Source organism: Coregonus clupeaformis, chromosome 27 (assembly GCF_020615455.1).
Source record: "Coregonus clupeaformis isolate EN_2021a chromosome 27, ASM2061545v1, whole genome shotgun sequence".
In the NCBI taxonomy this organism is placed as follows: Eukaryota; Metazoa; Chordata; class Actinopteri; order Salmoniformes; family Salmonidae; genus Coregonus; species Coregonus clupeaformis.
This window is the reverse complement of record NC_059218.1, coordinates 26,186,784-26,202,447: the sequence shown is the minus strand read 5'-3', so window position 1 is coordinate 26,202,447 and position 15,664 is coordinate 26,186,784. Positions and strand designations below refer to the sequence as shown.

The following is a 15,664-nucleotide window of genomic DNA, read 5'->3' as shown; positions in this document are numbered from 1 at the left end:
CACCCCCTGACCAAGAACAACTTGAACAAAAATAAGAGTGTTTTTCCCCGACACAGGGTCAATGAGGAGATTGGGCTCGGGATCAGATTAATTGGCAGTGTGAAGAGATAATGCTTATGCCGCAATTTCTCACCCATTAAGCAGAGAACGCAGCAATCCTGAGGTGTCATTAACCTACGCCAGGCCTATACAGTACAACCCACACAGTCAATGCACTCAAAGTCACGTGTAACTGACAGTAAACAGCTAACCACCCTAGTCCGGTCTCTCACCTGTCAGTGTATCGCCTGGCAGGGTCGTTCAACAGCACGCCATGGGGGGTATGGGAGAATGGCGGCTGGCGCAGCAGTCGGTGGATGAGTGGCTGGCAGTGGCGGCACAGCGGGCAGTCGGGCTTGGACGCCAGTAGGGTGGCATCAATCTCCAGATGCTGCTCCATGGTGAAAAACTGCACGCCGTACACCTCCTCCTCCACGTCCAGCTTCAGCGTCAGCGGTGTATCACAGAACACGTTACTAGGGCCCAATGAGAGGTTGTTTCCACTGACGGTCAGGAGCAGTATGTTGTGGATGGCGGGAAGGGCCATCTCCTCAGGGCTGAAGAAGGTGACCCACACGGTGAGGGAGTCGGGCACCAGTGGGTGAGGGAACTCCAGCTGGAGCATGCAGCCCTGCAGTGGGCACTCAGACAGCCCCACGACCCACTGCTCGATGCCAGCATTGGGGCTCCAGGTGCGCACGCTGGGCTCACACGCCTGCTCCACGTCTGGAGGTCCTGGGGGTCAAAAGGATAGAGACACAGCAGATCAGACATAACATATAATAATAATAATAATAATAATAATACATGTATTTATTTAATATAGCACTTTTCATTACAAGTATAATCTTAAAGTCGCTTTAAAAACTAAATAAACTATTTAACAAAACAAATGTAGGGATCTGGCAGTTATTGGGCAATGGTCTTTCCCAGCTTTAGAAGATAGGCAGTTCAGAAAGGTAGTATCTTGAGAGGAGCGAGCATAGATGGTACAGCCTGGTATCTATAAAGGCAATACACATGCAAAAGACTCAACAAACACATATCAGACAAAAATAAATACAACAGAAAAATAAGGTTAGGTCATTGCATTTGCAAACATGAGCATCATGTGTGATTGTTTGAATTTGTTTGCAGGCAGGGAAGAGCTAGAGTATAGACGTGAGTATAGAGTATGCTGTAGGTCAACCCCTAGAAGGGTGAAGTGCTATACTGTGTATATGGGTGATTTTACAGAAGTGGTGTAAATTGCTGTCCCACCCCCAAATAAATCTCAAAATGTAGGACATTTATTTACATCATGATATGTTCTAATTCAATCCAAGGCAATAACAAACATTCTTGAATTCATATAGTACAAAGTCATTTGTACTATATGAGAAATTCAATCAATCAACATTGAACATTTTACAAAGAACAATAGAGATTATATTTATTTAAATTCAATGTAAAAAAATTGAAAATCAGGTTAAAAATCATGTTTTGACTATTTTGTTAATTTGGTATGCAAATAACATTTATAAAATGTATCTGTAATAGAAGGTTAATCAAAATGATCACTTCTGTGCACAGTGGCAGAGCCCCACCTGTTTAGCTAAAGAAAATATGTGTATTTCTTTGTGTGTGTGTGCCTGTTTTGCATGTTTTTTTGGCAGTAATACGTGTCACATATCAGTTTGCAGACAATGTAAAAAATAAATAAAAAATCTGTTAATGAAGCCGCCTACAAACATGGTCTCTTTTTTGTTTTCTTGAGTAAGGCAGCTCCAACATGCAGGTGTTTCAGCCTAGCTCAGTGCTTTCTGTGGTGGTGGGGCAGCCATTGGAAAATGCAGAGCGTAGGGGTTGGTAATGTTCTCTAATTGAGCCGTGATTGGCTCAGTGTTCTGTCACTCATGGGGACACTATGTCACTGCAAAATCTATGGGGAGATTTCCACAATTCAAGCCCCTTGGGTGCTGCCATATAGTTACATTAGAAGTGCCCATCCAAGAAGGCTCAAGGTCATTGGCCACAGATAAAATGATGTCAAATCACATTATATCTACAGTAGCTTTGATTGCACTGACCATGTCAACATTATACTTTCAGAATCTTAGCTAGCAAGCTAGCAGTCATCATCATGAATCAAGTCGACAATCTACTGGCAAATCCTTTTCAATCCTTGTCATATGAAGATAAATTATTAAGAGAAATTATAGATTAAACGTATCGGTGCTCATCGGCCATTGGACAGAAACATTACACAACAAGTTGGAAATCGCAAATTCAACATTGAGTGGTTTGGAAGGAATCAGTAGCTAACTGCAAGTGCTGCAAAGCAATCACTAGCCTGCTATTCAGTGGAGTGGGTGTGTGGTCCAAGTCTGGGTTTAAGGGTCTCTTTTCCAAGCTTAAAAGGATAAACATTTAACATTGGCCATGCTGTCAATCCAGCCTGACTGGAAACTCGGAACTGGGAAATCTGAGACTTCAGTGAGTTCAAGAAAACTGGGAACTGAGCTCCGACAGGGAAAATACGTTTTGAACGGTCATCCTACTCAAAATTCCAAGTCGGGAACTCGGGCCTCTTTCTACAGCTCCGACCTGAAGATCATTGACGTCATGATTCGACCTTGTTTTTTTTCCCGAGTTCCAAGTTGTCTTGAAAGCACACTAAATCCAGAGAATGACAGATTTGATGACAAAGTTTGATGATAAGATTTGCCCACGAAGGACCGCCGTGCCACCTTCCTGTTCAAGTGAGCACAGCACAACAATGTGAGTCCAAAAATGTATTGTATGCTGCTGCATAAATGATGTAATAGGACAGGGAGATATGTATACTGTAGCTAAGGAAGTAATACTAAGTGTATGTTGTGTAGTAAGCTGTTAGCTGTTGGTGGTGCACATGTAGCCTATAGCCTGTTTTAGAGAAATGTCATCATCGAATATTGTAAGAGCTTTAATTGTCTGCTTATATGCCCCCTTTATTTATGCTAGCTCTGACTTGGTGTACAGGGAGAATACTGTAAGAACGGCCCATGTTCTGAATTTTGTCGCTGTACATTTCAAAAGTGCTGAACAAATTGTTATATTGTCTACATCCGTCCTAGCTCGCTCATTAATGTCTTCATCGAAATTACAGATTGCCTCTTGTCCGCTTGTCATCCCCTTATGCCATAGTTTGTACATCTCAATTGTCAGTAGAAACCACATTTGTTTAAGCAAGTCAGCCATATCAGCTGTTTTTTTAAAAGGCAGTAAATGAGGCTGAATGAACTGTTTCGCTGCCAGACAAGGCTCCGCTGATAGCCAGGTGTAGCAGTGATAATGATTCACTCCATGGTGCTGAAAAGAAAGCTCTGCTGTTGGGACAGCTTAATGTAGACCCTAACAGTTTATGGGCACAGTTTGTCACCGTTATAGTGCAATTCATGTATTGTTTAGTGTTGTGTTGTGTAATGGCTTTGCTGGCATGCATCAAAACAAAATTTGGTGAGTTTGCCCCACCATGATTTACATGCTAAAATCGCCACTGACCGTGCATGGTTCTCCCTTTATCGCAACTTTTTCACTATGTTTCAATAGTGACAAATTTAGTGGGGTGGTAAGGAATTCAGGTAAATATTTCAAATGTGCAATACAAACAAAGTGTGTAAGTAGTATACAGATGTAGGATCTTAATTTGATCACTCTTTTGTTGCAAACTTATAATGTGTTTGAGTAAAACAAATGTTTGTAATTTCCACTTTAACATTTCAGACTTGATTTGCCCTAACGAAAAATTGATCAACCCCTACAAAAATGTCCATTAATTATAATCCACATAATAATTCACATTTCCTCTTGCTGCAGAATAATTTTCCTGCTGTAACAGACTGGCTCAAATTAAGATCCTACATCTGAGGACATTTGTCCTGCGAAGAGGTTGGGTGGTGGATCCTACATCTGTGTAATGTATGTTGGAAGACGTGTGCTGAAAGTTTGGGAGTAATAGGACACTTCTGCAGAACAACCCACATACAGTGCTTTCGGAAAGTATTCAGACCCTTGACTTTTTCCACATTTTGTTACATTACAGCCTTATTCTAAAATTGATTAAATTAATATAAATCCTCATCAATCCACGCACAATACCCCATAACGACAAAGCGAAACGTTTTTTTTGTGTGTGTGCAAATTTATAAAGATAAATACATATAATACCTTATTTACATGAGTATTCAGAAATTGAGCTCAGATGCATCCTGTTTCCATTGATCATCCTTGAGATGTTTCTACAACTTCATTGTAGTCCACCTGTGGTAAATGCAATTGATTGGACATGATTTGGAAAGGCACACACCTGTCTATATAAGGTCCCACAGTTGACAGTGCATGTCAGAGCAAAAACCAAGCCATGAGGTCGAAGGAATTGTCCGTAGAGCTCCGAGACAGGATTGTGTCGCGGCACAGATCTGGGGAAGGGTACCAAAACATTTCTGCAGCACTGAAGGTCCCCAAGAACACAGTGGTCGCCATCATTCTTAAATGGAAGAAGTTTGGAACCACCAAGACTCTTCCTAGAGCTGGCCGGCCGGCCAAACTGAGCAATTGGGGGAGAAGGGCCTTGGTCAGAAGCCGATGGTCACTCTGAAAGAGGTCTAGAGTTCCTCTGTGGAGATGGGTGAACCTTCCAGATGGACAAACATCTCTGCAGCACTCCACCAATCAGTCCTTTATGGTAAAGCGGCCATTCGGAAGCCACTCCTCAGTAAAAGGCACATGAAAGCCAAAATGTGGAAAAAGTCAAGGGGTCTGAATACTTTCCGAATGCACTGTAGAACAGTGGTCTGACTGACTACACATGGATGAGGTCAGTGAAATATCAGGGTTGAATGAGCTGTTGGCTTTTCTCAGAAATGGACTATATGTGACAGACAGAGTTCATTGCCAGTAAAGCAGGGGAGGCAGCAGACTAGCTGCAGACTGAGGTGTGTTCCTACTGAGAGGGGCCCTGCACAGGGTCCTCACTGTAGCGTCGGTCAGCGCTCCTCCAGCCGTATTTGGAGTCCACAGATACCTTGTATTATCCAGAGTGACGTACACCAACATTCATCAAGTGCTTTGAGAAGCCAGCGCCGCAGACACTGTGTTCTCCCCATTTTCCTTTTGTGCACTTCCAAACTGGCAACCAACAAACCCATTTGCTAACCTCATTTCTGAGCACAGAATTTGGTTTCCAGGCCACATTATCTCAACACATGTACTATTATAAGTGTGTGTGTGGCCAGAGTAGAGGTAACTTTGAAAAAAGGACAGAAAAGTAACTGAGGAACTGAGATACACTGAGAGTTCTGTGCCCTCACATTCTGTGGTGAGTTTTTCATTGACTTTTTGAGGAAAGGAGTTTTAGCCACTGACAATATGTTGTAATGTCAGCTGTTATGGTGGGCTGTCCTCCTGCTTTGGAACTCCTACTACGGATGCCAGAGATTAGAGATGTACGATGAGACAGGATCGTCATCCACCATAAAATAATCTATAGAGTAAGTAAAACATGTATAAAGATTATATGAATCCTTGGCAAGACCCACGTCTATTTTTCAACACTGTAGAATGACCAGTACAGTAATTTTAAGTATTACAGATTTTATCTTTCAAATCCAACTAAAACAGCACCTGCAAAGACTTCTCATCTGAATTTTTCATTAGGGTTAAATCTACTCGCTGGTATATAAACAGCTCTGAAGCGTTTGACCTAGCCTTGCCTCCCAGGCTGCTGAAAGGCCCTGAGGGTGATCAGACAATCCAAACCTGGCCTTTGAATAAGAGGCCTTGCTTTCTCACTTGATTAGCTAATCCCACCGGGGTATTAGCCTGTCTAGGAGAGCTCTCGTTCTAGGAAAGGGGGAAAGAGACATTGGGCGGAATTCCAGCTTAATTGCAGTAGGGTTGAATGTGGAGCACTGTGTCTGTGTGCCAGGGCCATTCGGCATTATGTGGGAATCAGACGGTGTAGAGTCGTGGAGCGCTGGGAAAAGGGGATTGGAATTGACTGAGATACGGATGGATAAACATAGAGGGATATGTCCGGGCATGCACTCTGCTTTCTAAGAAAGGGGCCTGCCTCTCCGTCATGAGTCACACTCTCGATAGCACACACAACAGACTGACTGACTTGCACTGAAGTAACCGTTGTCCTCCACTTTAATGGCCACTGCCACCACTTTTCACAACTTGAATTCATGCCATGACCCCTAACTAGAGGGCATGAGAGGAACCACAATGAAAATATGTCTTGCTCACTTGTGTTTTGTCTCTTGACAGCCATACGGTGTCAATTGATCAATTGATCAATCAAGCGATCCCACATAGCAATCAATCTTCAAGAACTTCCTCTAGTCTAGAAGGCCAATAAATGTCAGTCAGTCATTTATTCCACCTCTCTGCATGTAATATCTGCATTGTAAACGGTTGGCGTGGGTGACAGGGGTGAGGGATGGAGAACGGATGGGGAAAGCAGAAGGCATAAAGGAGGGGAGGTGACACTGACAGTCCAGCTCCTCTCCTATCCCTCGCCTGGGGACTTTCCGCATATTTCCTTCAGCACACATCCACTGCTCCTCTCCTTCTGTTCCAGATCAACCTCGTTGGCCTCCACTCAACATCCCAATGTAAAACAATAAACTTGTCCTGGCGTGATGATGCTTTTATATAGTGCAACTCTGGAACGCCTTAAAGGGATACTTTGGATTTTGGCATGCTAGCAGATACCCATAGACTTCCAGTCATTGTGCTGACACTAGTTAGCAGTGGCTCGCGAAACTACTGTACCTATAACTTCCTTCATAATAGACATAGAGACATAAACATGGTATCCACGAGTTCCTCTGACTCTGGGGAAGTAGATAAATGGCCTCATTGCCAAAATCCCAAAGTATCACTTTAAGGCAGTATTGCTTAAGATCAGGTAGCACGCTTCAGGATTGACATTCTCCAGAATAAGTGAGTGTGTGAGTGTACAGTACGTGCATGGCTGCACATATCCAATCGCCCTCCATCCACAAATCATTATCTCATGACCATCATAAAGTGCTAGTGGAGATGAAGCAGGGGAAGCTGCTCTTTCTCTTCAGGTACTTTGTCTGAACTCTGTGGCCCTGAGTCCCTGCAGTGTGCAGCACTGACAGCAATGGAGCAGAGCCCAATGAATGTAACCCCTGTTCTCCCAGACAGACAGCGAGAGCAAACACACCAAACACACACACACAAACACATGGTGTCACGTAATGCAGGGAGGCTTGACACTGCCCCGCCTTCAAAAGAGGGCGCTGCTAATGAAAGCATGGCCCGACATCTGGGCCAGAGTCAGACAGGAACATTTGGCGATGCACGGCTCGGTGCAGCAGCACATACACGCACAAATACACAAACTAATACACACACACATACACACACACACAAACAGACACCTACAGTACCTTCAGAAAGTATTCATACCCATCAACTTATTTCACATTTTGTTGTGTTACAGCCTGAATAAAAAATGGATAACATTTTTTTTCACTCATCTACACACAATACCACATAATGACAAAGTGAAAACATATTTTAAGACATTTTTGCAAATTTATAAAAAAAGAAATGTTAGAATCACCTTTGTCAGCGATTACAGCTGTGAGTCTTTCTGGGTGAGTCTCTAAGAGCTTTGCACACCTGGATTGTACAATATTTATACATTATTATTTTCTTATTCTTCAAGCTCTTTCAAGTTGTTTGTTGATCATGGCTAGACAGCCATTTTCAAGTCTTGCCATAGATTGTCAAGCCGATTTAAGTCAAAACTGTAACTAGGCCACTCAGGAACATTCAATGTCATCTTGGTAAGCAACTCCAGTGTATATTTTGCCTTGTGTTTTAGGTTATTGTCCTGCTGAAAGGTGAATGTCTCGTAGTGTCTGTTGGAGAGCAGACTGAACCAGGTTTTCTTTTATGAAACTCCCTAGTCCTTGCCGATGACAAGCAGACCCATAACATGATGCAGGTATCCTATCGGTTAAGAGCATTGGGCCATTAACCGAAAGGTCACTGGTTCAAATCCTCGAGCCGACTAGGTGAAAAATATGTTGATGTGCCCTTGAGCAAGGCACTTAACCCTAATTGCTCTGGATAAGAGCGTCTGCTAAATTACTAAAATGTAAAATTTAATGCAGCCACCACCATGCTTGAAAATATGAAGAGTGGTAACTCAGTGATGTGTTGTGTTGGATTTGCCCCCAAACATAACGGTTTGTATTAAGGACGTAAAGTTAATTTCTTTCCTACATTTTTTTTGCAGTTTTATTTTAGTGCCTTATTGCAAACAGGATGCATTTTTTAAAATATTTTTAGTCTGCACAGCAGGGGTTCCCAAACTTTTTTGGCCCACGATCTCATTTTGATATCTGAAAATTCTTGCGACTCCAAACATGTAAAAAATAATGATGTATCGATATTTCGTTTTAATGCAGACGAGAGCACTGAATCCAGCTTCACATAGATATGAGCTGGCGAAGGGTACCATGAGTTTTATGGTGCTTTCAAGACAAATGGGAGCTAAAAAAATATGAGGTAAAATCATGAAGTCAGTGATCTTCAGGTCGGAAAGTCGGAGCTCTAGAAAGAGGCCAGAGTTCCCGAGTTGGATGACCATTCAATACAATTTTGCCAGTCTGATCTCTTTTTTTCCAAGTTCCCATTTGTCTTGAACGCAATGAAGTTGGTTGTTGGAGATTTCCGAATTCCCAGTTACGATATTCCCTTTGAGTCAGGAAACAAAACTCCTCCGTAGTGACCTGTGAATGCGTTGTCTGCAGCATTCGGTCACATGACAGCTCGATCAGCTGTTCAATTTCACTTACTGGCATGTCAACTGAGTCAGGATCACAGTCAAACGGATTGGGAGGTAGGTCCCAAAGTGCTCTTCCAAGTGTTGGAGGGGAGCAGTCATCACTCGTGTGGGACACTTACTGATGCTGTTTTCTGTTAGAAACATGCACAGCCGAGGGAAGGGGGCATGATTCGCTTTTGAAAGACTCTCTCTCCAATAAGAATGATTGAATTCACTGATTCGGTCATTCAACTGTAGAATGTTTTTGTATTTCCCCTGCATGCTTGCGTTCAGTTTGTTCAGTTTCCCAAATATGTCTGTTAACATACGCAAGGAGACATTTTCTTTTCATTACACAGAAAGTCAACCATGTCCGTTTTTTTTACATCCATTGTTAATGACAACAGTTCCTCTCTCAATGTGAAAAATCTTTCCAACACTCCCCCTTGATAACCATCAAGCCTTGGTGTGAAATAGAACATTGTCATGATCTGATCCCATATCTCCACATAGTTTTGCGAACAGGCGTGTGCGCAGTGGATGTGGTTTAATGTAGTTTACAATCAAAGTTACTTGTTGCAGTGTATCTCCGAATTCTGTGCTCAGCTCTTTTGCCGCCAGTTGCTCTCAGTGTATCATACAATGCATCCACATTCCTAACTAGAGTGCAGAGTCCTGCCCGCCGTCCCGCTATAGATTGAGCCCCAACTCTGCAAAGCCCAGCATTCGATTCCATGGAATCTGTTTTTCGTCAACATAGCCACGCAGCACACTGAACATCCCGTGTGCCGTTTCATGCCCGGGAATCATGAGACAGAACAATATGTTCTCATGAATAGCATCCCCCGACATATATAGCGAACAAAAGTCAATGCATGTGCATCGCGGCCCTCACAGCTAACGTCCATTTGGAGACCATAAACTGGGGAGATTTTGAGTCGTTCAGTCTTGATTGTTAGCAAAAGCATAAATTATTTGTTTAACAGTGTTATCTGACAAAGGTATTGATGTGAGATTCTGTGCCTCTGACTTCCCACACATTGTTTTCACCATATCAATTGCGGCCGGTAATATCAAAGTCTCTGCAAAAGTGTGTGGTTTCATAGCGTAGTGGGCCTAGCCATTCCTTGGGAATGATTCAAGTGCAACAGTCAAGTGCAGCCTTTTCCCATGATCTAAGGGCGCTCTCTGGAATCGTTTTATAATTTATATTTGAATAATTTTCATTTTGATTTTGAAGGTTAACCACATTACAATGATTTTGAGATACAAAGACAATATTATAATATGTATATATTTTTGTATATGTATATTATTTTCGGGGGGGATTTTGGAAATTCTCTCGCGACCCCGTTTTCATTTCAGGCGACCCCACATGCGGTCGCGACCCCTAGTTTGGGAACCGCTGCTGTACAGGCTTCCTTCTTTTTATTTAGGTTAGTATTGTGGAGTAACTACAATGCTGTTGATCCATCCTCAGTTTTCTCCTATCACAGACATTAATTTCTGTAACTGCTTTAAAGTCACCATTGGCCTCATGGTGAAATCCCTGAGCGGTTTCCTTCGTCTCCAGCAACTGAGTTAGGAAGACGCTTGTATCTTTGTAGTGACTGGGTGTATTGATATAGCTGTCTGTTTAAAATACTAGCACACAGCTCGGACACCCATGCATAACCCACAAGACATGCCACCAGAGGTCTCTTCACAGTCCCAAAGTCCAGAACAGACTATGGGAGGCGCACAGTACTACATAGAGCCATGACTACATGGAACTATATTCCACATCAGGTAACTGATGCAAGCAGTAGAATCAGATTGAAGAAAAAAAACTGGTAAAAATACACCTTATGGAACAACGGGGACTGTGAAGAGACACACACAAAGGTACAGACACATGCATATGCACACATTGTGATATTGTTGTATGGTGGTATTAAACATTATGTACTGTGGATATGTAGTGGTGTAATAATGTTATATGATGTACTGTTTTATCTTTTGTTTTATATGTAATGTAAGTGCTTTAATATGTTTGGACCCCAGGAAGAGTAGCTGCTGCCTTGGCGGCAGCTAATGGGGATCCCTAATAAATACAAATACAAATACACCATCCGAAGTGTAATTGATAACTTCACCATGCTCAAAGGGATTTTCATGTCTGCTTTCCTATTTTTTTTGCCATCTACCAGTAGATGCCCTTCTTTGCGAGGCATTGGAAAGCCTCCCTGGTTTTTGTGTTTGAATCTGTGTTTGAAATGTACTGCTCGACTGGGGGACCTTACAGATAATTGTATGTGTGGGGTACAGAGATGAGGCAGTCATTCAAAAACCATGTTAAACACTATTATTGCACACAGAATGAGTCCATGCAACTTATTATGTGACTTGTTAAGCACATTTTTACTAATGAACTTATTTAGGCTTGCCATAACAAAGGGGTTGAATACTTATTGACACAAGTCATTTCAGCTTTTATAATCTGATTAATTTGTAAATATTTCTAAAATCATAATTCCACTTTGACATTATTGGGTATTGTGTAGGCCAGTGACACAAAATCTAAATTTAATCAATTTTAAATTCAGGCTGTAACACAACAAAATGTGGAAAAAGTAATGTGGTGTGAATACTTTTTGAAGGCACTGTATACATGTGTGCATGCATGACTTTGCACACACACATCACAGATCTTTCACGTCCAGCCACACACTCTCCTGGTTCCAACCAGCTGCAAAATCCTCCTCATGAATGTCACAAACCACATGCAATTCACTTAACTATCTTGAGTGGTTTCTCCCATCCACATGCTTTCTTCCCTCTCTTTATTCATCCTCTGGTTTTTCTCTTCCCCCAGCCATATTTCACACACATGCCTGGACATGCCCACCATCCCTTGCACACACACACACACACACACACACACACACACGCACACACGCACACACGCACACACGCACACACACACACACACACACATACACACACACACACACACACACACACACACACACACACACACACACACACACACACACACTCACACACACACACACACACACACACCAGTGGAGGCTGGTGGAAGGAGCTATAGGAGGATGGGCTCATTGGAATGGCTGGAATGGAATAAATGGAACAGTATCAAACACATCAAACATATGGAACATGTTTGACTCTGTTCCATTTATTCCATTCCAGACATTACAATTAGCCCATCCTCCTATAGCGCCTCTCACCAGCCTCCACTGACACACTCCAATACATATTCAACCACTCAGCCACCCATTCAACCACACACACGCCCACACGTCATACACACACTAATGGCATTGGAATTATGCTTGCTTGCATCGTCGGGATGTCTGTGGGTGGCAGTTACTTGACTGCCATAAGCTGTCACTTCTGCAGAGACAACGTGCACACACACAAACACACACACGAGAAGGCAGCTGTTAGGAGCCTGTGATGGACTAGCATCGGTGTGTAAACAGGGGAGTGGAAATCTGTTGCTTGCTAACAATGAGCGCTTCCAATTGGGAAATCAGAGAGAGGTTTACACACAGCGCAGCGGACAAGCCCAGACATGCCTCTCACACACACTGTAGCCTGTGTGGAGCAAGGACTTTGCAAACAGACACACACACAGACACGCACACCGTTCTAGCGCCCGTCTGATCCCGAGCCCAATGAGTCACTGTGTTCATTATTAGCCATGTGCTGTCGGACACCTGCCAAGCTGATCAGATCTCACTGGATTCTACAGACACTAGCTCTGACCCTGAAAGACTGCAGCATTTTATTTACATTTACATTTTAGTCATTTAGCAGACGCTCTTATCCAGAGCGACTTACAGTTAGTGAATACCTTTTTTTTTTTTTTTTTTATATATATATATAATGAGTTCATACCCACAGAATAACAATGGAATAACTTTGAAGCTTGGGGAAGTGTGCCATCATGGCATCTCTATCAACATACCAACACAGTAGGGATCATATTTTCCTTATCAGTTTATTTCTTATCAGAGGACCTAGGAGAGAGTTTTAAGACCTCTGTATCTCTATATCTAGACTAGATTTAATAGACTGCTCTAGTCCTAATGTACAGGTAGTATCAGCTGTGAAAGTAGCCAGCAGGCTTCCTCTGTATGTGATAATAATGGCAGATTTACTGACACACTGAAACACACACTGATATACACACTGATGCACACACTGATACACACACTGATATACACTGATACACACAGATATACACACAGATACACACACTGATACACACACTGATGCACACACTGATGCACACACTGATACACACACTGATACACACACTGATATACACTGATACACACACTGATACACACACTGATACACACACTGATACACACACTGATGCACACTGATACACACACTGATACACACACTGATACACACACTGATACACACACTGATACACACTCTGAAACCCACACTGAAACACACACTGAAACACACACTGATACACACAGATATACACACTGATACACACTCTGAAACACACACTGATATACACACTGATATACACACTGATACACACACTGATACACACTCTGAAACACACACTGAAACACACACTGAAACACACACACTGATACACACACTGATATACACACTGATACACACACTGATATACACACTGATACACACACTGATACACACTCTGATACACACACTGATACACACTCTGAAACACTCTGAAACACACACTGAAACACACACTGATACACACACTGATACACACTCTGAAACACACTCTGAAACACACTCTGAACAATGCTTAATACTGCAGCTGCCAAAGCCAGCTAGCGGTCAGAGGTACACAGCTGTGCAGACTATTTATAAAGGCCAAATTCCACCTCCCTAATTCTGGTCCCTCTACAGTTGTTCTAAAATCCACTGCAAGAGCTGGGGGAGCGAGGGGGAGAAAATGCATCCTATTTCAGGAATGCTGCTGATTTTAGCATTAACTGTCCTCACTTTCCCTGATAACAAATGGGAAAAATTATATTACAGACATGATCAGAGGAGAGCTCTTCCCAGTTCCCACCATGCCTGTCGCTGTGAGCCCACATTTGGGATTTCTGGGATATGGAATCTCCATTCCCTTGGGAACGCCGGCTAAACTTTGACTCCCTCTGCATCCCTCAGCTCGTGTCAAGGGCTGTGACAGATGAATCATTTGCATCTTTGGGGCTCGACTCAGCGACCATATGATTTGCATGTTTGAGAGTTGACGCAGAAGCCAAATAGAGCATGATACTGGCCTAGAGGGAAGAGTGGGATTTGAGTTTACTGATGTGGGGAAGATACTATCAGCAAGAGTAAAAGGAGGGGAGGGGTGTTTTGACAGAAGGAGGATTCATAGGGGGAAGAAGTTCAGGTGTGTTATTGACAGGGTGGGGTTACATTGAGAATGTGTGTGGGGTGGGTGGGTGGGCATGCCTTACAAGGCAGGGTGGGTGGTATACAGTAGCTACTGTATGTACTGTATGTTCTGGGGTAGGATGGTTAGAATCCAGGCGAGTAAAAGTAAATGAATGGGTAAAATGAGTAAGGAGAAGTACACTGAGATGTGAAGGTTACAGAGGTTTCAGTGATGAATGGAGGACGTGAATTAGGTGGGTAAGTTGTTTCGGCCTGGGTGAGACAGAGATGAGAGCCAGTGGGCTAGGCCCTGAGTTTGTCCAGTCAGTCAGAGAAACAAACAGACACACGGACAGACGTGTGGTAATAAATAACCCAGGATATAGCAGTCTTACCTTCTACTAGCTCTCACAGTCTCACATCTGAATTAGACATTCATCCATGTTTCTCAAACGTCAAATTTCAAAGTTATTCCAAATGTCAAATTTCGAAGTGTTTAGGGTTAAGGTTTGGGATAGGCTTAAAACAAAAATATAAAAAACATATTTTATAACTGGATTCGAACTTGCAACCTTTGGAATCAGAGACATAAGCTTACGCCCATCCATCATCACTGTCCACAACGCCCTATCAAAACCAAAACCTACTTGAAGGTAACAGCGCTCACTGTTGCCCCTATTGGCCGGTTTCCACGTCATCTTCCGAAGTCCTCAGACATGGATGGACGTTGAATACTAACTTGTATCATGGGTGACCTGGCTGCTTACCTTCGGCCTCACGGGGGCTCCAGTGTCCAGAGGGGGCGCAGGGTCGGGGGGATGAGGAGTTGGATGCGTACTGCAGCAGGACCCGGCCCTCTGTGCATTTATCACACACTGATCCCACTTCTCTAGGAAACCAACAGACAGGCACAGCAACCAACTTAGATACAGTTTATATGGAAACACACTCACTTAGATACAGTCTAATTGAACTGGCCCTCATTTAAATAGAGGCCATATAGACATGCAGGTACTACTCACTTAGATAGTCAAACTAGACAGGTGTTAATTTAGATGTGATCCAAACAGACAGTCAACCCATTTATCCAAAATATCTGCGGAGTGGAGGTCAATGCAAAAATACCCCCACTGTGCTGCCTGCCCCATTCGTCCAGCTAATTTCACCTGTCGTAGAAGTGGCCGGAGATAGGCGGGAACCACTCCAGGGTAATTGCGGCATGCTCTTGCTCCACCACTTGGGGTGCCATGGGCACAGGAGGTGGCTTGGACTCGGGCTGCCATGTCTGGTAAATAAGGTCCAGGTAGCAGTGCATCCGGGCAACTTGGTTGGGGGTGAAAGAGTTCGTACAGTCGTCATCTACGTGGAAGAGATAATCAGAAATAGTTTAAT

The 15,664-nt window shown here is 43.1% G+C and overlaps 1 protein-coding gene across 3 annotated transcripts in view; it reads right to left on the bottom strand.

Annotated features, from left to right (window-relative positions):
• Positions 1-15,664, bottom strand: part of LOC121541684 (pappalysin-1-like) — a 136,830-nt gene that overhangs the window by 96,409 nt on the left and 24,757 nt on the right. For all 3 annotated transcript variants that reach the window (XM_041850919.2, XM_041850920.2, XM_041850921.2), the window contains exons 5-7: positions 15,439-15,631; positions 15,040-15,161; positions 273-774 (exon numbers count right to left, since the gene is read on the bottom strand). In XM_041850919.2, coding sequence (XP_041706853.1) covers positions 273-774; positions 15,040-15,161; positions 15,439-15,631 — 817 coding nt within the window. The remainder of the gene's footprint in view (positions 1-272; positions 775-15,039; positions 15,162-15,438; positions 15,632-15,664) is intronic.